This window comes from Sturnira hondurensis, unplaced genomic scaffold (genome assembly GCF_014824575.4).
Source record: "Sturnira hondurensis isolate 20B ecotype Veracruz unplaced genomic scaffold, ASM1482457v3 Scaffold0021795, whole genome shotgun sequence".
Lineage (NCBI taxonomy): Eukaryota > Metazoa > Chordata > Mammalia > Chiroptera > Phyllostomidae > Sturnira > Sturnira hondurensis.
In genome coordinates, this window is record NW_028094426.1 from 13,040,962 (window position 1) to 13,065,462 (window position 24,501).

At 37.7% G+C, this 24,501-nt stretch overlaps 2 protein-coding genes and 1 pseudogene across 2 annotated transcripts; all 3 read left to right on the forward strand.

Moving 5' to 3' along the window:
- The first annotated feature begins 351 nt into the window (after positions 1–351).
- LOC118978409 (taste receptor type 2 member 20-like) lies at positions 352–1,295 on the forward strand (annotated as a pseudogene).
- A 6,973-nt stretch (positions 1,296–8,268) lies between these two features.
- On the forward strand, positions 8,269–9,186 carry LOC118978375 (putative taste receptor type 2 member 33). The gene has a single exon (XM_037033830.1). The coding sequence runs from the start codon at positions 8,269–8,271 to the stop codon at positions 9,184–9,186; it is 918 nt and encodes a 305-aa protein (XP_036889725.1).
- Positions 9,187–17,566: 8,380 nt separating this feature from the next.
- Positions 17,567–18,484, forward strand: LOC118978374 (putative taste receptor type 2 member 33). The gene has a single exon (XM_037033829.1). It carries the CDS (start codon positions 17,567–17,569, stop codon positions 18,482–18,484), a length of 918 nt encoding a protein of 305 aa, XP_036889724.1.
- Positions 18,485–24,501: the final 6,017 nt, after the last annotated feature.

Below are 24,501 nucleotides of genomic sequence, written 5' to 3' on the forward strand. Positions count from 1 at the left end.
GCAAAACAATGAAAGAGAATACGTCTATATTTGCATGATAGGAAATGAGAATTCAGTTTTCACAAAAACATCCATTATGAAATATTCCAGCCTACAGAAAATCCAGTAAGGACATAAAGAATTTGACAAGTAGGTAATTTGAGCTGTGTGGGGCATAACAATGTTTTTCATAAAGAAAGCATTATGCTCTCTCATTAACATGCTCTGGTGCTTTCATGCTTGACATTGGTCAGAGGTTTAAAAAAACATAAGTATTTTATATACATTCAAAACCAGCTGCAAATAGAACTTAAGGTCAGGTTATTAAAGGAATCATGACCAGTGATATTAGATTGGCCTTTTTCCCTAGACATGATGAGTTTATTACAGAGCATTCTTTCTACCCTAGTGATAGCAGAATTCGTTCTAGGAAAATATCACCAATGTCTTAATAGCCCTGGTGAATGGCTTTGACTGGGTCAAGAAACAGAAGCTCTCCTGTGCTGATGGAATTCTCACTGCCCTGGCGGTCTCCAGGATTAGTTTGCTCGGCTCCATGCTATTAAATTTGTATGGAACTGTGTATAATCTAGCTTTCTACAGGTTAGAAATAAAAATTATTGTTCATGTTATCTGGGTAGTAAGTAACCATTTTGGCCTCTGGTTTGCTGTTAGCCTCAGCATACTTTATTTGCTCAAGATAGCCAATTTCTCCAGCCTTTTCTCTCTTCACTTAAGATGGAAAGCTAAGAGTGGTTCTCGTGATATTTTTGGGCTCTTTGGTCTTCTTGGTTTGTCACCTTCCGGTGATGATCTTAGAATTAACAATGTGAATGAATTATAATGAAGGAAACATCACTTGGGTGAGCAACTTGTGGCACACTGCACATCTTGCAAATATGACTGTATTTGCAATTATACATGTCATACCATTTACCATGTCCCTGATGGCTTTACTGCTGTTACTCTTTTCTCTGTGGAAACATCTCAAGAAGATGCAGCTCAGTGGCAAAGGATCCCAAGATGCCAGCACCAAGGTCCACGTAAGAGCCATGCAAACTGTCAACTCCTTTCTCTTGCTATTTGTCATTTTCTTCCTGGCTGAAATCACCTCATTATGGAATTCTAATACTTGGAAGATTAATTCAGTTCACATGGTTTTTGGACTTCTGTATTCTTCACGCCACTCACTCATCCTCATTTGGGGGAATAAGAAGCTAAGGCAGGCTATTCTGTTATTACTGTCACCACTGAGGTGCTGGCTCAAAGAAAGAAAGAAGTGGGGAACCATGTGTCTTCTGGCAGAAAACTGGTAGAGTGTAACATTTTGGTGTTCCCACTACATTTACTAATGTGTATAGGCTTTGATAAGGTACACCTAAAAAATCTTTTACCTTAGCTCATCACAAAAATTTATGCGTGTACATGTTTGTGAAAAATACAAGAAAGATTATGAATGATAATATTTTTTTCATATAAGCAAACTAATTTCTACAAAATAGTGTAAGAAATTCCTCAAGATTGTGAAGTTATGCATTTCATATACATATTCTATGTCATCATTTTAAAATTAATAATTTTATGATCTATGTTTATACATATTTAAAGACTGACAAGTCATCTTGGGAAATCATTCTTAATTTCTGTTCTAATTAGTAGCACACAATGATCCCAGAGTGTGTTTAGATTTTTTGTGAAAAAAAATCTGAACCTCCAATTTTTTGGATAGTAATAATATTCATTCTAAGTCATACATTGAAGATGGATGAGCCCTGGCTGGTGTAGCTCAGTGGATTGAGCGTGGCCTGGGAACCAAATGAAGATGGATGTTTGGGGTAGATATTATTCCAACATGAATTATCACTTCATGGTTAGTAGCTATCAGAACCATTTAGAGAACATATACATAATGAAATTGAAGTGCAATAAAGGTATTTAGAATATGTTTGATATTTATGTAAAATAAAATAAAAATAAGATAAAAGTAGTAGAGATTATTTGGTTTAATATAAGCAGGTAAAAGCTTATAAAAAAGTACTGTGATAGGGATGAAGAAGAAAGCAAAATAAATCAGTTCTTTTTAATGTTGCTATGTTTACATATGCAGTTAGAATAGTCATTTCATAGAGTTTTCAAATTCAGAAGACCTTTTTTGAAGTCAGACTCTGACTTCAGTTTATTCGCTTTACCCCTAAACCATCATTGGGCCTCTGAGTTGCCCGTCATCTTCTCCATCTTGTCATCTAAAAATTTCTTTTAAACTTCACAGAAAGATTCAAACTTCCCTATCTTAAAAATATGCTTGCTATAAAAATAGTAAAAAATTACGGTACCTACATCAATTATTTTTCTGCATATATGAAAATTGTTACTCCTGACATGTATGTAATCATTATAAAACTGTTCTGAGGATCGGTTTTTATTAAAATTGTGTAGAAAATGATAAAATCGAAAGTGTGTTGACATAGATTTGGTCGTAAGGTCTATCATAAGAAAAAATGTGTCACCTTGTTCAATAACTGAATTTACATGTCCATATTATTCTTAGTATTAAGACATTTTAACAGCATTATCTATACCTTAAAATAAATCTTTCCCACATCTTATTTCTTTTACTTTTTAAATCATCCCTCTGCTCCAGTAGAATATAAGCATTATAATGTGGGATGGTATCTATACTGTTTCCTGCTGACTCCTAAGGACATAAAAGCCAATCCAGGCCCTGGCTGGCGTAGCTCAGTGGATTGAGCACAGGCCTGCAAACCAGAGGATCGCGGTTTGATTCCCAGTCAGGGCACATGCCTGGGTTGCAGGCCAGTTCCCTGCAGGCCAACTCCCAGCAGGGAACGCATGAAAGGCAACCATACATTGATGTTTCTCTCCCTCTCTCCTTCCCCTCTAAAGATAAATAAATAAATAAAATCTTTAAAAAAATGGGATAATTCATGAAAATGATATTCTGAAGACTAAATAAATGAATGAATAAACTATATTAGGTATGGAAAACCAATGATCCCACCATGGGGAGGATAGCCTGGGAATCCTGAAACCACATTTCAAAAGAACCTATGCACCCCAATGTTCATAGCAGAATTATTTACAATAGCCAAGTGCTGGAAACAGCTTAAGTGCCCATCAATAAACGTGTGTATCAAACACTATGGTACACTTACACAATGGAATAATATGCAGCATGAAGAAAAAAGGAGCACCTTCCCTTCATGACAATGTAGATGGACTTGGAGAGTATTATGATACATGAAATCAGCCAGGTGGTGAAAGACAAATACCATATGATCTCACCTATAAGTGAAGTTGAGCCTAATCAACAAAACAAACAAATGACCAAATAAAACTAGAGACATGAAATAAAGGAACAAAGTGACAGTGACCAGAGGGGTGGGGCTAGGGGGAAAATGGAGGAAAGAAGGGGAAGTTTATAGTCATGGAACTTGAATGAAGGAACTGGTAATGGACAACTGGTGTGGATTAACGGAGGGAGCAGGGGTGGGCTGGGCAGGGGAAAGCAATGGAGGGAATAGTTGGAACAACTAAAATAAAACAATAAAAAATGAAGTTTCTAAAATAAAAAATAATAATTCATTTTCAGAAATAAAAAAAATCAATGACGAGAAAACTGATTGTAAAATCTATAGGTGGCCTAGATTTCTTGGTTCTGTTTCTTCACCCTCTAAACTCACCTAAATAAATCTGTACATGCTCAGTTCTGATCAGTGCCTTAAACTGGAGAAAGGAACTTCTGCCACAAAAAGGCTCCAAGACATAAAGCGCCTCGTGCATAATCTGAATTTAGTATTGCTTTTCTAACAGTCCTGATGTGTCTGAGGAGCCTCTGTATGCAGAATCAGGCTGATCGAGAGTATGCCAGTTTGAACATGGGGTTTCCAAGATTGCCTTGGAGCCATTCCCATTCTAGTCAACGGGGAGGGGAGAGATGTGTGGGGAGATTTGTGGGGGGGGACAGGCTTGTAAATGACGCACATGATTTTAGCTCACAAGACACTGATCAGATTCAGTCACATTGCCACACCATTCGTAAGGGAGATTGAAACACACAGTCACTCTCTACCCCAGAAAGAAGACGAGACATTGATTTAGGACAAAGGTGTTAGAGGGTACTTAATAACATTTTATTGGAAAAGCCAAGTGCCTTGGCAGGTGAGGCTCCCTGGATTGATTACTGTCCTGCAAACCAAAGCCTTTCTGGTTGGATTCCTAGTCAAGGCACATACCGGAGTTGTAGGTCAGGTCCCCAGTAGGGGGCACACAAGGGGCAACCATACATTGATGTTTCCCTGCCTCCCTCCCTTCCCTCTGTCTAAACAGAAATAATAAATAAAATCTTAATAAAGAAGGAAAGATGACAAGTTATTGTAAGACAAAAGATATTCACTGCTTACAAGGGGGCCATAGCTTGTTCATGTCACTATCATAATTTGACATGCCCTTCCATCAGTGTTGAATTTGTTTCTCTCATTCTTCATAAATTCTAAATAGTTCAAGTTCCCGCTAAATATTCCTGTCTTCATAAAACCATAAATGGTTTTGCATTGTAGTGTGTATAGCCTCCTCATGTAAGTTCTTTACATGTTTTGCTTATAACTTCTGATTTAGCTCCTAAAATATGTCTTACTAATTATGTTTAGTCATTTTGTCTAGGAACTGCATGTTGTCTTTGAACTAGAAATAGTCACTATAAATTATTTTTGTAAATCCAATGACATCAACAAAAATACTTGCTATGTAAAAAGATCTTAAGTGAGTAACAACTAATGACAAAACTATATAAAGTTTCTTTTCTTAGCAATCAGTATTCATTATTCAAAACACTTGCATCTCAGGGAGATGAAAACACAAAGTGGTGAAAAAAGCCTCTCTAATAGTTGCATATTTAGATAGTTGCCTTCACTGTTTTAGTCAGTGGCACGAATGGAAATTTGCAGCAGGTGCCTAGATAGTGGACATCATTTGCCTTTACTTTAGTAATTATATAGTAGGGGACAGTAAGTAACATGATAGTGGTCTATGAATCTTGTTTCTTTATCTTTAGTATATTTTATTGATTGTGCTATCACAGTGGTTTGAATTTTTCCCCCTTTACCCACTTTGCCCAATAACCCAATTCCCTCCAGCACTACCCCCCTTAGTTCATGTCTATGGGCCAAACCTATAGGTTCTTTGGTTTCTCCATTTCCTATGCTGTTCTTAACCGTCCCCTGTCTATTTTGTATCTACAAATTATGCTTCTTAATTCCTGCACCTTTTCCTCCATATTCCCCCTTCCCCCTCCTCACTGATCACAATCCATGTGATTTCCATTTCTGTGATTCTGTTCCTGTTCTAGTTGTTTGCATAGTTTTGTTTTCGTTTGTTTTAGATTCAGTTATTTATTTATTTTTTAATCAAAATTTTAGCTTTTCTCTCTCTTTTTTTTGTTGTTGCCCAAGTACAGTTGTCTCCATTCCCCCCTACTCTGCCTCCACCCCACTAATCCCCACCTTCTACTCTCTGTCCTACCCACCTTTGGCTTTGTCCACATGTCCTTTATACATGTTCCTTGATGACACTTCCCCCTTTTCTTCTTGTTATCCCCTCTTACCTCTCCTATGGTTACTGTCAGGTTGCTCTTAATTTCAGTGTCTCTGGTTGTATTTTGCTTGCTTGTTGGTTTTGTTGATTGAGTTCCGCTTACAGGTAGATCATATGGTATTTGTGTTTTATTGCTTGGCTTTATTGCCATTTCACTCAGCATAATGCTCTCCAGATCCATCTATGTTTCCGTGAAGGGTGGGAGCTCCTCTTTTTCTGCTGTGGAGTATTCCATCATGTAAATGTACTCTAGTGTTTTGATCCACCCATTTATGGATGAGCACTTAGGTTGCTTCCAGCACTTGGCTATTGTAAATTGTGCTGCTGTGATGATTGGGGTGCATAGATTCTTTTGAATTTGTGTTTCAGAATTCTTAGGGTATAACGCCAGCAGTGGAATTGCTGGGTCAAAAGGTAGTTCCATTTTTAGTTTTCTGAGGAAATTTCATACTGTTTTCCATAGTGGCTGCACCTGTCTGCATTCCCACCAACAGTGCACTAGGGTTCCCTTTTCTCCACAGCTTTGCCAGCATTTGTTTATTGATTTGGTTATGATGGCCATTCTGACTGGTGTGAAGTGGTATCTCATTATGGTTTTAACTTGCATCTCTCTGATGGCTAGTGATGCTGAGCACCCTCTCATGTGTCTCTGGGCCCTCTGTATATCCTCCCTGGAGAAGTTTCTGTTTGAGTCTTTTGCCCATTTTTTAACTGGATTTTTTTTGTCTTTCTGGAGTGGAGTCATATGAGTTCTTTATATAATTTGGAGATCAAATCCTTGTCTGAAGTATCATTGGCAAATATATTTACTCATATGTTTGGTTCCCTGTTCATTTTGCTGATGGTCCTCCTTCCTTACTCAGCTCTTTGATGCAGTTAAAACAAAATTTTGACAATTTATTCCTCACATCTTGGTTGTTGCCAGAGGTAATCCCTCTTTTTTCTACTGCTACATGTACTCTTAAGTGGGAGTTCTCTCAGGTTAACTTTGAAGAACCAAATATCATGGCATCAAATGAGTAACAATCCTCTGTGCCCGTTGTCTGTACCAGGCAGGCCCAACTGAGAGTACCTACCCAGACAGTGTACTCCTCCTCAGAAAGACCACTGGAAGCTTGTCATGGTTGCCTGATACTGTACTGAGGATTATGGTGACAGAGAGTGGTTGTAGAGGAGAGTCCAAGATCGGAGGTACACAGAGCAGAGCATCGGGGCTTTCCTTCATGGCAGTTTAGTTTTAAGGATGTCCTCTAAAAATTACTATGACATAAAAACTGAAGCAAAAAATGTGAGGGTAGTGGTATATTTTACAATTATTTATCTTAATATATTAAATAGTCGGGATTGAACAAAAAGGAGAAAGGACTCACAGACATTGGCAGCATTGCATTGATTGCTGGGGCAAGAGGGGTGTAAGGGGATGAAATGGTAATAGAAAACTATATAATAAAATTATATAAAATATATATTCAATAGTCAGAAATACACATTCAGTTGAACAGAGAAAATAAAAATGAATTTTTGTATACAGAGAAGTCTCAACTTTCTGATGAAAATCAAATGTACTTTTCTCATGTTTGTTTTTTAAAGATGTTATTTATTTATTTTTAGAGAAGAGGAGGACAGGAGACAGAGAGGCACATCATTGTGTGATAAACTAAGCAGTACCTCTCACACGCCCCCCACCAGGACATGGCCCGCAACCCAGGCACGTGCCCTAAGTAGGAAATGAAATAATGAAATAAGGTAGACTTAAACTTAGAGGACCACATTCAGACTCATTTTCCATTTTGAAACTTATGAGGTGTGTGCCCAGTTTGCTACCTCTTGCCTTTACAAACAACAAAATTACACTTAAAAGTTAGTTATCAGCAAGCAGAACTTAGTGAGCATTGGTGTTGCTGAGATATTCAAGAAAACCTGGATGCTTTAATAGAAAAAGCTTGAATTCTTTCTTCATAATACTGACATTAAAAACAAAAAACAGACAATGGTGAAAATGGTGAAAGAAAGAGACGTGACTTTTGGTGGTGTTCACCACCAAAATGCAATATGCAATATGCAGATGATATGTATTGCATTGTTCACCACCACAATGCAATATGCAGATGATAAGTATAGAATTGTATACTTGAGACCTATGTATTATATTAACAAATGTCACCCCAAGAAATTCAGGAAAGATTAAAAATGCTATTGTGATGATGATCCTAAATATGACCAAGCTCTATAAAACAATTTAGCATTTACTATATTCAATGTATTTATTGGGACATTAAATGTCACTAAGAACAAAGTTGATGAATACAAATGATGAAGAGGTTAAATAAAGAAAATTCTATTATGGTTAAAGAGAACATGTGTGTATTTGCATGATAGCAAATGAGAATTCACCTTTCACAACAACATCAGCTATGAAATATTCCAGTGTAAAGCCAGGTCATAACCTATTTGAATAGGAATTAATTTGAGCTGTGTGGGGCGTAACAATGTTTTTCATAAACTAACATTGAGTTCTTTCATTACCATACATTGGAGCTTTCATGTTTGACATTGGTCACAGATTTAAAAAAACAAGAATTTTATAACCGGTCAAGATCAGCTGCAAATAGAAATTACGGTCAGAATATTAAAGGAATCACAGCCAGTGATATCAGATGTGGCCTGTTTTTTCTAGACATGAAAAGTTCATTGCTGAGCATTCTTTCTACCCTAGTGATAGCAGAATTTGTTTTAGGAAATTTTGCCAATGTCTTCATAGCCCTGGTGAACGTCATTGACTGGGTGAAGGGACAAAAGGTCTCCTGTGCTGATGGAATTCTCACTGCCCTGGCAGTTTCCAGGATTGGTTTGCTCTGGGTAATATTATTAAATTCATATGCAACCGTGTACAATCCAGCTTTTTATAGTTTAGAAATAAGAACTATTGTTTATATTGCCTGGGTAGTAAGCAACCATTTTAGTCTTTGGTTGGCCGCTAGCCTCAGCATATTTTATTTGCTCAAGATAGCCAATTTCTCCAGGCTTTTCTTTCTTCATCTAAAATGGAAAGCTAAAAGAGTGGTTCTCATGGTCCTGGTGGGCTCTTTGGTCTTCTTGGTTTGTCACCTTGCAGAGGTGAGCCTGAAGTTAAAAATGGGGATGAAGGATAATGAAGGAAACATCACTTGGGCGATCAAGTTGGAGCACATTTTACGCCTCTCAGATATGACTGTATTCACGATTGTGCACATCATACCATTCACCATGTCCCTGATGACTTTACTGCTGTTACTCTTCTCTCTGTGGAAACATCTCAAGAAGATGCAGCTCAGTGGCAAAGGATCCCAAGATGCCAGCACCAAGGTCCACGTAAGAGCCATGCAAACTGTCATCTCCTTTCTGTTGCTTTTTTTCATTTACTTCCTGGCTCGTATCACCTCAATGTGGAATTCTAATACTCTGGAGGACAATTCGGTTGCCATGTTTTGTCGGGTGCTTGGACTCCTGTATTGCTCATTCCACTCATTTGTCCTGATTTGGGGGAATAAGAAGTTAAGACAGGCCATTCTGTCATTTCTGTCACAGCTGAAGTGCTGGCTGAAAGACAATAAATGATCAACCATGTGTCTTCTGGCAGAAAATGAACTGAAGAAGTGCAACATTTTGTGGTTCCCGCTACATCTGTTAATGTGCATAAACTTAGGTTAGATATTTCTAAATAAACTTTTATCTCAGCTTATCACAAAAACTCATGTGTGTGCATGTTTATGAAAATACAAGAGATTATAAAATTACAATATTATTATTTCATATAAGTATTTATTTCACGCACATATTCTATGTTATCGTCTTTCAATTATGTTTTCATTTTCTCTCATAATATGTACTACACATAGCTCCTAGAGTATGTTTATATATTTTTGTTAGAATCTCCAATCTTTTGGGTGGTAAAAATATTCATTCTAAGTCACACAATGAGGATGGATGTTTGGGATTGATATCAACCCACCATGACTTCTTACTTCCTGGTTAATAGCAATCAGTACTGTGAAGAAAAGATATACATAATGCCAATGGGGAGTGATACAGGCATTAGAATATATCTTATATATGTGAACAATAAACAGTACTAGAGATTATTAGATTTCATATAAGCAGGTAAGACCTTAGACAACATTTCTATAGTAGGGATGAAGAAGAAACCTAAGTGATCATGAGGTTTTAATGCTGCTGTGGTTCCACATGCAGGTAAAGAAGTCATTTCTTACACTTTTTGAATTCAGAAGACCTTTTTTGAAGTTGGAAACTGATGTCAGTTTCTTCATTTTACCCCTAAACCACCTTCAGGCCTCTGAAGTCCCAGTGATCTTCTCCATCTTGTGACCTAAAAATTCTTTTACAATTGAAGATAGAATCAAATCTCCCCCACTTAAAAATATGCTTGGTATAGAATAGAAAAAATTATGAAATTTAAGTCAGTGACCTTTCTGGATATATTAAAATTATTACACATAATGTCTGTGTTATAACCATAAAAATGTCTTCAAGATCTGTTTTTAGTAAAATCTTATGGAAAAGTATAAAATAGAAAGAGCACTGAAAAAATTTGGTAGCAATGTCTATTACATGAAAGAAATGTATAATTTTCTTCAACAACTGAATTTACATGTCTGTATTATTATGAGTATCAAGAAATTTTAACAACATTATCTATACTTTAAAATTAATCTTTCCCACATGTGAATTTTTCATTGTTTTAGTTATATATCTGCTGCAGTAGAATATTAGCATTATAATGTGGGATGATATCTACCTTGTTTCTCTCTGACTCCTCAGGACATGAAAGCCAGCCCATGAGACGGTTCATGAAAATGACATTCTAAAGACTAAAACAATGGATGAATAAACTATATTAGTGCTGGAAAACCGATGACAACAAAACCCATCACAAATTCTGCAGGTGGCTTACTTCCTAGTTTTGTTTCTTCATCCTGTAAACACTTGTAAACAAATCTGCACATGCTCAGTTCCAGTCTCTGCCTAAGACTGGGGAAGTGAACTGCAGTCACATACATGCTCCAAAGCACAAAGTGACTCACACATAACCTGACTTTAGTATTGCTTTACTGACAGCCCTGATGTGTCTGAGGAGCCTCTGTATGCAGTTACCTGGGAATCAGACTGATCGCAAACACACCATCTTGAACACAGAGTTTCCAGGATTACCCTGGAGTCATGCCCATGCCAGAGAGAGGGAGGGGGAAGATATATGGAGGAGCACATTTGGGGAGACTTTTGGGGATGGGCTTGTAAATGCTGCACATAATTTCCACTCACAGAATATTGTTCAGATTCATTCACATTGCCACACCATCTCTAAGGCAGGTTGAGACATACAGTCACTGTGTAGCCCAGAAAGACTAAAATAGTGAATTTAAGACAGAGATGTTGGAGGGCACCTCATAACATTTCTATTGAAAAGGCAATAAGTTTTGGTAACACAAAAGAAATTTCTTTGCTTAGAAGGGTGCCGTAGCTTGTTTATGCTACTTTGAAAAATTAGACATGTCTTTACATTAGTCTTAAATTTTTCTCTCTGTCTTCATAAATTGTAAATAATTCAAGTTCCCACTAAATATTAGTCTTCATAAAATGATAATCAACTCTGAATTGTGGCACTTGTAGCTCCCCCATGTGATTTCCCAGTCTGATTTGCTTATAACATCTGAATGAATTTTTAAAATATTTCTTATTTTTTATTTGAACTGTTTGTTCTTGGGTTGGTTGTGGCTTTGAACTAAAAATAACTTCAATTAAACAAATTACATCAAAAATTACTTGATACATAGAAGGATGTTATTGATGAGTAACAAATAGCTACTTAATTATATAAAAGTTTTCTGAGCAATTATTGCTCAAAACCTAAAATATTTCCTTTATTCTTCATTGATTTGTTTTTGATGGCCATCCTGACTAGTATAAAGTGGTTTCTCACTGGTTTTACAATGAAATACTAGTTCATCATGGTCAGAATGGCGACCAGAATTAAATCAACAAACAACAAGTGCTGGGGAGGCTGTGGAGAAAAGATAACCCTACTACATTGTGGGTGAGAATGCAGACTGGTGCAGCAACTGTCAAAAACACTATGCAATTTCCCCCCATAACTGAAAATGGAACTGCTTTTGATCCAGCAATCTCACTTCTGGATTATACTCTAAGAATCCTGAAACACTAATTCAAAAGAACCTATGCACCCCAAAGTTCATAGCAGCACAGTTTACGCTAGCCAAGAGTTGGAAGCAACCTAGATGCCCATTGGTAAATGACTGGATCAAAAAGCTATGGTACATTTACACAATGGAATTCTATGCTGCAGAAAGGAAGAAGGAGCTCCTACCCTTTGCAACATCATGGATGGAACTGGAAAGCATTATGCTGAGGGAAATAAGCCAAGCGGTAAAAGACAAATATCATATGATATCACCATTAACAGGAATCTAAACAACAAAACAAACAAGCAATCAAATTATAACCAAAGACACTGAAATATGGAACAGGCTGACAGGGACCAGAGGGGAGAGGGGAGAGAATCACAGGGGAAAAGGCAAGGACTCACATGAACAAGTATACATGGACAATAACTAAGGTGGGGGGTGGAAATGGGAGGGAGGAGGGGAGAACTGGGAGGGGGGAGCAGGGCTGGGAAGATAAGACAGAAAACTGTACTTGAACAAGAATTAAATCAAAAAATTAAAAAAATGAAAAAAAATATTGTTCAGGGAGATGAAAGTGTGAAGTGATGGAAAACAATCTCTCTCATATTTATATGTTTACATACTTGACTTAACAGTTTAAGTCATTGGTACAAATGAAAATTTGCGGCTGTGCTAAGATAAGTGGGTACCATTTTTGTTTATTCTGAGAGTTACATAGCCAGCCCCACCTCAAGAGGCTGCCATTACTGGACTAAAGCTTAAGGTACACACAGATGGGGTTGGTAGCACAGTAACTTTCTTATCAGTAGGCTACTGGGGCCACCTACTCTGTCTGTACTTCCTTAATTAGGCAACTCTTCTCACGATCCCGCACCATACTATGAGTAGCAGAAAGGTTTACAACCACAACTTTTTTCTTACTTTTAAATAGACAGATTCACAAACACATAAGCAACAACTAACATGCACTGTCCAGCTTAAGGGATTTACAGACAGCCCTCATTTGTTCAGCAGAGCATCAGCAGAGGAGGATTTAAGGGACTTGTCACTTGAAGGGGTTAGCCTAGTAAACCAATATGTAAATGACCTACCAATCTATCCACCACAGAGGAACTGGCCGTAAACATCTAATACAAAACCGAAACCTTCTTGTATTATTAATCTATGGCAGTTACAAAAAACAGCACAGAAATATAGAAAGAAACTTAAGGCTACAACACAAACAAGTATAACTGCAGACCCAGTCTATGTAAGAGTTTGGAGGGATGGTTCCCATAGTCTTCATTTATAGCCCTCACTGAAAGGACCCCTGCCTATGCTCATGTCTTCCCCAGCAGCCATCAAGGTCCCTGTCATCTCCTGCTAAATGCATCGCTCTTCAGTCAAACTGTGGAAGGATCCAACTCCCTCAAGATTTTGGAAACTGCAGGATAATTTCACCTACTCCTGTAGGCTGGCAGAGGACCTCAAATTCCTGTTTAAAAAACAAAAGCCTGTCACCGATAAGTAATACAACAACTGGGCCTTAGTTAATTCTCTCTCTCATATTTGTACCTGCTTGTCAATATGCTCAGCCTCTGCCCTCAAAAAGGAATTTTTGTAACCCTGTTAGATTTAACACTTACCAGATAGTGTCCTAGGCCCTCCACTCTACTAATCTTTCTGTCAAATTTGTCACCCTCAGGATACAACAATCACCATCTACCCTTAGGCTCCTAGGCTTCGAACATCTATCAGGGACCAATGGACATGAACTTCCCTCCAACTCCTCTGACTAGTAATTCGCCAATGGATGGAACCCAGAGCAGTACCAATGTCCCTTTTACAGCAGGAAGTAGCCAGAACAGTCATCTTTCAAAGTCCATAAGATTTGGGTCCTGAATGCTTGAGGGGCGATGTTAGGTGGGATAGGTATTAAACTAAGACTGGAAGGGGGAGGGAGACATGTCTCTCCCATTGACTCAGCAGTTCTGAGCCCGGTCTCATAAGATTGCCAGGTGCTCTGAACGTCAGAATCAGGGATGGCAGGAGGAGGGGAGTCCTTGAGACTCTGTGCTGAGAAGGGGAACCTTGGTAGCAATTTCATTGACTAAGACACAGATCCTCTAAGAGCTGAAAGGGAAACCTCTGTAGCTGTACATTATTCCCCAGGTTTGGAGCCAGAAGAGGGGTACCTACCAGAGGACTGATGTACACAATCCACAACCCCCACAGCAGGCACAACTGAGATGAACTTAGTGCCCACCTGTACCCTTGGCTCAGGTGTAAGGAACAAACTGACTAAGAAACTCACTACAACGTTACTGCCTGTATACACAGGGCATCTAGACTAGCTGGCAGCCTGCTTGCTGCTTTGTGCTTATATGTGTTTCATAAACAAACTTTCTATCTCATTTCCACTATATGCATTGTCTCCACTTGAATTCATGTCCTTCAGCAGGAAAAAAATGGAGGAACAAGCTGCAGGTGGGAGGAGGTGGGGTGGTTCTCTGACTCGGCTCTCTCCCTGTGACAGAAGTATTGAAGTGCATTTTTATACTATTATTCACTTTCCCAGCGGCATTGATGAAGAGCATGTTGCTTCCCATTGAATTTTCCAGTTTCTTCATTGGAAGTGAACTGACCACACATGTGTGGGTCTACTATTAAGCATTGTGTTCTACCCATTAATCTATTTGTATAAGCACCAACCATATCACATTGAGTTGCTTACTGTAGCTGCACATTTTTGAATTCAGAGATTTATATCACTGAGAAAAAATTTCAATTTATGTAGTTTAATTTATTGTTTAAATTTTATTCATCATGTTTTGGTGTTACATTTAATTGTTACCCTAATCCAAGTTTGCACAACATTTCTCCTATGTTTTACTCTAAAAGTGTTATTGGTTTATGTCTTCCGTTTAGATGTCTGATCAGTTTTAAATTAATATCTGTATATGGTATAAAATAAAGGGGTAAATTGAGGTTTAGGTGTGTGGATATTCAACTTTGCCATCACCATTTGTTGGGAAAATGAAAGAGATCATTTCCCCATTGCATTGCCTTGGTACCTTTTCAATGGTCATCTGACCTTGCTCTTGGTGAGTGTGAATATCTGAACTTCAATCGTGTTTCATGGTAAACACCAATAATTTTCAACCAGTGTGGTGCCAGAATATTTAAAACAGTGATACCTGACAATTTAGTCATTGCCACTACCTCTTTTATCTCAGATTGTCCACTGCAGATAAGACATTATGGTCCAATGGGAACAAATCAGAATTTTACCTGTGTTTTGTCAGATCAGGAAAAATATGTATTTCATTGTGCTGCAGCATTTAAGTAGTTAGTTTATGTGCTCCATGAGATTAAAAAGCACTGAAAATCACTGATATATATGTCTGTCATTGTTCAATTGGTATACTATCTTGGTTAAAGAGCTTTGCAGCAAGTTTTAAAATTAGGAACTAAAGAATTATAGTTCCTAATTTTGTTTTTTTAAAGTTCCTGTTTTGTTCTTTTAAAAGATTCTCTGGGGTCTTGTGAGTGCTCTGCATTTCCATAAATGCTTTAGAATTAGTTTCACTTTCTGCAACATAGCTTTCTGATATTGATAGTGATGCATTGAATATGCAGAATACCTGTTCAGCTAAATACTCCCCTTTTACCTGGATTTTAGCTCACTGGTCCTCCTTCCTTACTCAGCTCTGACACGCAGTTAAAACAACATTTTGACAATTTATTCCGCATGTCTTGGTTGTTGCAGTAAGAAATGTGTCCTTTTTCTACTGCTACATGTACTCATAAGTGTAAGTTCTCCCAGGGTGACTTTGAAGAACCACATATTGCAGGATCAGATGAATAACAATCCTCTGTGCCTGTTGTCTGTACCAGACAGGCCCAACTGAGAGCACCTACCTAGCCAGTATACTCCTCCTCAGAAAGACCACTGGAAGCTTGTCATGGTTGCCTGATACTGTACTGATGATTATGGTGACAGAGAGTGGTTGTAGAGGAGAGTCCAAGATCGGAGGTACACAGAGCAGAGCATCCCGGCTTTCCTTCATGGCAGCCCAGCTCTAATCTCTTCCTCTAACGAGCAATTATAATGTAGAAACTGAATCAATAAAATCTAGGGTAGTTAATCTTAATGTATTAAGGAGTCAGAGATGAGTTGAACAGAGTAAATTAACTCAGCTTTTATATACAAAGAAGTCTAGACTCTCCCATGTATATAATATAAACAACCTGTATATATTTCTAAGATAAATACCTTCTTTTAAAAAGATCACATTTATTTCTGTTTAGAGAGAGGGAAACAGAAGGATACGGAGAGAAACACTGCTGTATAAGAGCAAAACAGCTGACACACCCCCACCTAGGGCCATAGTGCACAACCTAGGCATGAACCCTGATCTGGAGTGAAACCAGCGACCACAGGGTTGGCAAGCTGGGCTCAGTCCATTGAACCACAGCAGCAAGGGCTGGAAACCACATGTAAATCTGAAGTTTCCACGGAATACTTATAAGATTTCTGAACATTTTTTTTTAAAGATTTTATTTATTTATCTTAGAGTGGAAGGGAAGGAGAGGTAGAGAGAGAGAGAGAGAAATATCAATGTATGGTTGCCTCTTGTGTGTCCCCTGCCAGGGGCCAGGAACTGGCCTGCAACCCAGGCATGTGCCCTGACTGGGAATCGAACCGCGATCGTGTGGTTCGCAGGCTCGCGCTCAATCCACTGAGCTACACCAGCCAGGGCAGATTTCTGAACATTTTAATTAAAAATTAATATTTAAATATGAAATAGACTCAAACGGGAAACTTCATCAAAGCCCTAACATGAGAGGTGTATTTGATATCTATAAACAAGGAAATAATGAAATAAAAAATGGGCTGAAATAAAAGACCTTATGACATTCATTTTCCATTTTGAAACTTATGGGACAATAAATCCCTCCATGCATGAGGTGTGTGTATGTACATATTCATATCCCAGTGCTCTACAGACAATGAAATTATACTTCAGTGTAAGTTATCAGGAAGCAGATCACAGTGATCATGGGCCTTGCTGAGGTCCTCAAGAAAACCTTGATGCTTTAATAGGAAAAGCTGGAATTGTTTCTTCATATACCTGACACGAAAAGCGAACACCGAAAAGGGGAGATAAATGGTGACGGAGATAAATGGTACACTACTTTGGGTAGTGTATACACAATGCAATATGTAGATGGTAATAATTGAATTGTATTATTGAAACCTATATAATTATACTAACCAATATCACCCCAAGAAATTCAGGAAAGTTTAAAAATGCCATAGTGGCGATGATCCTAACAATGACCAAGTTCTATCGAACAATTTACCATTTACTGTATTCAGTGAATTGGGATGTTAAACACCATCAAGAACAAAGTTGATCAACACAGATTATGGAGAGGTTAAGCAAAGAAAATTCCAAATGGTGAAAGAGAACATGTGTGTATTTGCATGATAGCAAATGAGAATTCACCTTTCACAACAACATCAGCTATGAAATATTCCAATGTAAAGCCAGGTCATAACCTATTTGAATAGGAATTAATTTGAGCTGTGTGGGGCGTAACAATGTTTTTCATAAACTAACATTGAGCTCTTTCATTACCATACATTGGTGCTTTCATGTTTGACATTGGTCACAGATTTAAAAAAACAAGAATTTTATAACCGGTCAAGATCAGCTGCAAATAGAAATTACGGTCAGAATATTAAAGGAATCACAGCCAGTGATATCAGATGTGGCCTGTTTTTTCTAGACATGAAAAGTTCATTGCTGAGCATTCTTTCTACCCTAGTGATAGCAGAATTTGTTTTAGGAAATTTTGCCAATGTCTTCATAGCCCTGGTGAACGTCATTGACTGGGTGAAGGGACAAAAGGTCTCCTGTGCTGATGGAATTCTCACTGCCCTGGCAGTTTCCAGGATTGGTTTGCTCTGGGTAATATTATTAAATTCATATGCAACCGTGTACAATCCAGCTTTTTATAGTTTAGAAATAAGAACTATTGTTTATATTGCCTGGGTAGTAAGCAACCATTTTAGTCTTTGGTTGGCCGCTAGCCTCAGCATATTTTATTTGCTCAAGATAGCCAATTTCTCCAGGCTTTTCTTTCTTCATCTAAAATGGAAAGCTAAAAGAGTGGTTCTCATGGTCCTGGTGGGCTCTTTGGTCTTCTTGGTTTGTCACCTTGCAGAGGTGAGCCTGAAGTTAAAAATGGGGATGAAGGATAATGAAGGAAACATCACTTGGGCGATCAAGTTGGAGCACATTTTACGCCTCTCAGATATGACTGTATTCACGATTGTGCACATCATACCATTCACCATGTCCCTGATGACTTTACTGCTGTTACTCTTCTCTCTGTGGAAACATCTCAAGAAGATGCAGCTCAGTGGCAAAGGATCCCAAGATGCCAGCACCAAGGTCCACGTAAGAGCCATGCAAACTGTCATTTCCTTTCTGTTGCTTTTTTTCATTTACTTCCTGGCTCGTATCACCTCAATGTGGAATTCTAATACTCTGGAGGACAATTCGGTTGCCATGTTTTGTCGGGTGCTTGGACTCCTGTATTGCTCATTCCACTCATTTGTCCTGATTTGGGGGAATAAGAAGTTAAGACAGGCCATTCTGTCATTTCTGTCACAGCTGAAGTGCTGGCTGAAAGACAATAAATGATCAACCATGTGTCTTCTGGCAGAAAATGAACTGAAGAAGTGCAACATTTTGTGGTTCCCGCTACATCTGTTAATGTGCATAAACTTAGGTTAGATATTTCTAAATAAACTTTTATCTCAGCTTATCACAAAAACTCATGTGTGTGCATGTTTATGAAAATACAAGAGATTATAAAATTACAATATTATTATTTCATATAAGTATTTATTTCACGCACATATTCTATGTTATCGTCTTTCAATTATGTTTTCATTTTCTCTCATAATATGTACTACACATAGCTCCTAGAGTATGTTTATATATTTTTGTTAGAATCTCCAATCTTTTGGGTGGTAAAAATATTCATTCTAAGTCACACAATGAGGATGGATGTTTGGGATTGATATCAACCCACCATGACTTCTTACTTCCTGGTTAATAGCAATCAGTACTGTGAAGAAAAGATATACATAATGCCAATGGGGAGTGATACAGGCATTAGAATATATCTTATATATGTGAACAATAAACAGTACTAGAGATTATTAGATTTCATATAAGCAGGATATAAGACCTTATTCATATAAGACCTTAGACAACATTTCTATAGTAGGGATGAAGAAGAAACCTAAGTGATCATGAGGTTTTAATGCTGCTGTGGTTCCACATGCAGGTAAAGAAGTCATTTCTTACACTTTTTGAATTCAGAAGACCTTTTTTGAAGTTGGAAACTGATGTCAGTTTCTTCATTTTACCCCTAAACCACCTTCAGGCCTCTGAAGTCCCAGTGATCTTCTCCATCTTGTGACCTAAAAATTCTTTTACAATTGAAGATAGAATCAAATCTCCCCCACTTAAAAATATGCTTGGTATAGAATAGAAAAAATTATGAAATTTAAGTCAGTGACCTTTCTGGATATATTAAAATTATTACACATAATGTCTGTGTTATAACCATAAAAATGTCTTCAAGATCTGTTTTTAGTAAAATCTTATGGAAAAGTATAAAATAGAAAGAGCACTGAAAAAATTTGGTAGCAATGTCTATTACATGAAAGAAATGTATAATTTTCTTCAACAACTGAATTTACATGTCTGTATTATTATGAGTATCAAGAAATTTTAACAACATTATCTATACTTTAAAATTAATCTTTCCCACATGTGAATTTTTCATTGTTTTAGTTATATATCTGCTGCAGTAGAATATTAGCATTATAATGTGGGATGATATCTACCTTGTTTCTCTCTGACTCCTCAGGACATGAAAGCCAGCCCATGAGACGGTTCATGAAAATGACATTCTAAAGACTAAAACAATGGATGAATAAACTATATTAGTGCTGGAAAACCGATGACAACAAAACCCATCACAAATTCTGCAGGTGGCTTACTTCCTAGTTTTGTTTCTTCATCCTGTAAACACTTGTAAACAAATCTGCACATGCTCAGTTCCAGTCTCTGCCTAAGACTGGGGAAGTGAACTGCAGTCACATACATGCTCCAAAGCACAAAGTGACTCACACATAACCTGACTTTAGTATTGCTTTACTGACAGCCCTGATGTGTCTGAGGAGCCTCTGTATGCAGTTACCTGGGAATCAGACTGATCGCAAACACACCATCTTGAACACAGAGTTTCCAGGATTACCCTGGAGTCATGCCCATGCCAGAGAGAGGGAGGGGGAAGATATATGGAGGAGCACATTTGGGGAGACTTTTGGGGATGGGCTTGTAAATGCTGCACATAATTTCCACTCACAGAATATTGTTCAGATTCATTCACATTGCCACACCATCTCTAAGGCAGGTTGAGACATACAGTCACTGTGTAGCCCAGAAAGACTAAAATAGTGAATTTAAGACAGAGATGTTGGAGGGCACCTCATAACATTTCTATTGAAAAGGCAATAAGTTTTGGTAACACAAAAGAAATTTCTTTGCTTAGAAGGGTGCCGTAGCTTGTTTATGCTACTTTGAAAAATTAGACATGTCTTTACATTAGTCTTAAATTTTTCTCTCTGTCTTCATAAATTGTAAATAATTCAAGTTCCCACTAAATATTAGTCTTCATAAAATGATAATCAACTCTGAATTGTGGCACTTGTAGCTCCCCCATGTGATTTCCCAGTCTGATTTGCTTATAACATCTGAATGAATTTTTAAAATATTTCTTATTTTTTATTTGAACTGTTTGTTCTTGGGTTGGTTGTGGCTTTGAACTAAAAATAACTTCAATTAAACAAATTACATCAAAAATTACTTGATACATAGAAGGATGTTATTGATGAGTAACAAATAGCTACTTAATTATATAAAAGTTTTCTGAGCAATTATTGCTCAAAACCTAAAATATTTCCTTTATTCTTCATTGATTTGTTTTTGATGGCCATCCTGACTAGTATAAAGTGGTTTCTCACTGGTTTTACAATGAAATACTAATTCATCATGGTCAGAATGGCGACCAGAATTAAATCAACAAACAACAAGTACTGGGGAGGCTGTGGAGAAAAGATAACCCTACTACATTGTGGGTGAGAATGCAGACTGGTGCAGCAACTGTCAAAAACGCTATGCAATTTCCCCCAAAAACTGAAAATGGAACTGCTTTTGATCCAGCAATCTCACTTCTGGATTATACTCTAAGAATCCTGAAACACTAATTCAAAAGAACCTATGCACCCCAAAGTTCATAGCAGCACCATTTACAATAGCCAAGGGCTAGAAGCAACCTAGGTGCCCATCAGTAAAAAAGTGGGTCAAAAAATGGTGGCACATTTACACAATTGGAATACTACCCAGCAGAAAGAAAGAAGGAGCTCCTACCCTTCCCCACAGCATGGAGAGAAGTGGAGAACTTATGCTAAGTTAAATAAGCCAGGTGGGGAAAGACAAGTGCCATATGATTTCCCCTACAAGTGGAACCTAATCAACAAAACAAATGAACAAGCAAAATATAACCAAGGGCATGGAAATAAGGAACACACTGACAGTAACCAGAGGAGAGAGCAGAGTAGATAATGGAAGTCTAATACGAGAAGGATCATCAAATAACGTGGATAAAGGACCCACGGACTAAGTGAAATAGGGGAAGGATTGAGGGTGGGAAAGTGGCAGAGGGAAAACACACACAACTACACTTGAACAACAGTAAAAAAGATTTGTATTTAAATGTATTGTTCATTCATTTTTAGTTTTCTTAGAAAATTCCATACTGTTTTCCATAGTGGTTGTACCAGTCTGCAATCCCACCAACAGTGAACTAAGGTCCCCTTTTCCCCACAACCTCTCTAGCATTTGTTGTTTGTTTCTTTGTTTATGATAGCCATTCTGACCCGTGTAAAGTGGTATCTCATTGTGGTTTAATTTGCATCTCTCTGATAGCTAGCAATATTGAACATCTTTTCATGTGTCTCTGGATCCTCTGTATGTCCTCCTTGGAGAAGTGTCTGTTCAAGTCCTTTGCCCATTTTCTAATTGGGTTTCTCGTCTTCTTTGAGTGGAGTCGTGTGAGTTCTTTGTATATTTTGGAGATTAAACCTTTGTCTGAGGTATCATTGGCAAATATGTTTTCCCAAACAGTTGCTTCTCTTTTTATCTTGATACTCTTTTCCTTAGCCATGCAGAAGCTTTCAATTTTGATGAGATCTCATTTGATTATTCTTTCCTGTATGTCCCTTGCTCTAGGGGATGTATCAGTAAAAATATTGCTAGGTGGAATATCTGAGATCTTCCTGCCAATGCTCTCCTCTAGGGTTTTAATGGTTTCACGGCTTATATTTAAGTCTTTTATAACTCTAAGAAAACTAAAAATGAACGTGCCTTTTGATCCAGCAATTCCACTGTTAGGAGTATATCCTAAGAACCCTGAAACACCAATCCAAAAGAACCTATGCACCCCAATGTTCATAGCAGCACAATTTATGATAGCCAAGAGTTGGAAGCAACCTAGATGCCCATTGGTAAATGACTGGGTCAAAAAGCTATGGTACATTTACACAATGGAATTCTATGCTGCAGAAAGGAAGAAGGAGCTCCTACCCTTTGCAACATCATAGATGGAACTGGAAAGCATTATGCTGCGCGAAATAAGCCAGGCGGTAAAAGACAAATACCATATGATATCACCATTAACAGGAATCTAAACAACAAAACAAACAAGCAAGCAAATTATGACCAAAGACATTGAAATATGGAACAGGCTGACAGGGACCAGAGGGAAGAGGGGAGATAGTCACAGGGGAAAAGGGGAAGGACTCACATGAACAAGTATACATGGACAATAACTAAGGTGGGGGGTGGAAATGGGAGGGAGGAGGGGAGAACTGGGAGGGGGGAGCAGGGCTGGGAAGATAAGGCAGAAAACTGTACTTGAACAAGGATTCAATAAAAAAATTAAAAAATGAAAAAAAATAAATATTGTTCAGGGAGATGAAAGTGTGAAGTGATGGAAAATAATCTCTCTCATCTTTATATGTTTACATACTTGACTTAACAGTTTAGGCCATTGACACAAATGAAAATTTGTGGCTGTGCTAAGATAAGTGGGTACCATTTTTGTTTATTCTGAGAGTTACATAGCCAACCCCACCTCAAGAGGCTGTCATTACTGGACTAAAGCTTAAGGTACACACAGATGGGGTTTATGTGCTCCATGAGATTAAAAAGCACTGAAAATCACTGATATATATGTCTATCATTGTTCAATTGGTATACTATCTTGGTTGAAGAGCTTTGTGGCAAGTTTTAAAATTGGGAACTATAATGTTAACTTTGTTCTTTTAAAAAATTCTTTGGTCTCTTGTGAGTGCTCTGCATTTCCATAAATGCTTTAGAATTAGTTTCACTTTCTGCAACATAGCTTTCTGATATTAATAGTGATTCTTTGAATGTATAGATCATCTGTTTACCTAAATACTCCCCTTTTACCTGGATTTTAGCTCACTGGTCCTCCTTCCTTACTCAGCTCTTTGACGCAGTTAAAACAACATTTTGACAATTTATTCCCCATATCTCAGTTGTTTCCAGAGGTAATCTCTCTTTTTTCTACTGCTACATGTAGTCATAAGTGTAAGTTCTCCCAGGTTAACTCTGAAGAACCAGATATCACAGGATCAAATGAGGAACAATCCTCTGTGCCTGTTGTCTATGCCAGACAGGCCCAACTGAGGGCACCTACCCAGACAGTGTACTCCTCCTCAGAAAGACCACTGGAAGCTTGTCATGGTTGCCTGATACTGTACTGATGATTATGGTGACAGAGAGTGGTTGTAGAGGAGAGTCCAAGATCAGAGGTACACAGAGCAGAGCATCTGGATTTTCCTTCTTGTCATTCCAGCTCTAATTTCTTCCTCTAACAAGCAATTATAATGTAGAAATTGAATCAATAAAGTCTAGGGTAGTGGTTGATTTTAACATTTACCAATCTTAATGTATTAAAGAGTCAGAAATGATGTGAACAGAGAAAATTAACTCAATTTTTAATGCAGAGAAGTCTAGACTCTCCCATGGAAACAATATGTACATTTTTAATGCTAAATTTGCTATTTTAAGAAGATTGTATTTTTTACTATTTAGAGCGTGGAGGACAGAAGGAGACAGAGAGAAACACTGCTATATGAGAGCAAAACAGCTGCCTGTCACATGCCCCCACCTGGCGCCATGGTGTGCAACCCAGGCATGAACCCTGATCTGGAGTGAAACCAGCAACCACATGGTTCTCAGGCTGAGCTCAGTTTATTGAAACACAGCAGGAAGGGCTGGGAACCACATGTAAATTTGAAGTTTCCACCGAATATTTATAAGATTTCTGCACATTTTAATTAAAAATTAATATTTAAATATGAAATAGACTCAAAAGATAAATTTCTTCATAGCCCTAACAAGAGATGTGTTTGATATTTATTAATAATGAAATAAATGATGGGTTGAAATAAGAGGCCTTATTGACACTCATTTTCCACTTTGAAACTTATGGGACAATCAAATCTTTCATCCGTAAGATATGTGTGCATATATTTGTGTCCTTATGTCTTTAT

What these genes read in the sequence shown, in the direction of transcription:
- LOC118978375 (XM_037033830.1), top strand. Translation starts at nt 8,269, where the DNA reads ATGAAAAGTTCATTGCTGAGCATTCTTTCTACCCTAGTGATAGCAGAA.
- LOC118978374 (XM_037033829.1), top strand. Translation starts at nt 17,567, where the DNA reads ATGAAAAGTTCATTGCTGAGCATTCTTTCTACCCTAGTGATAGCAGAA.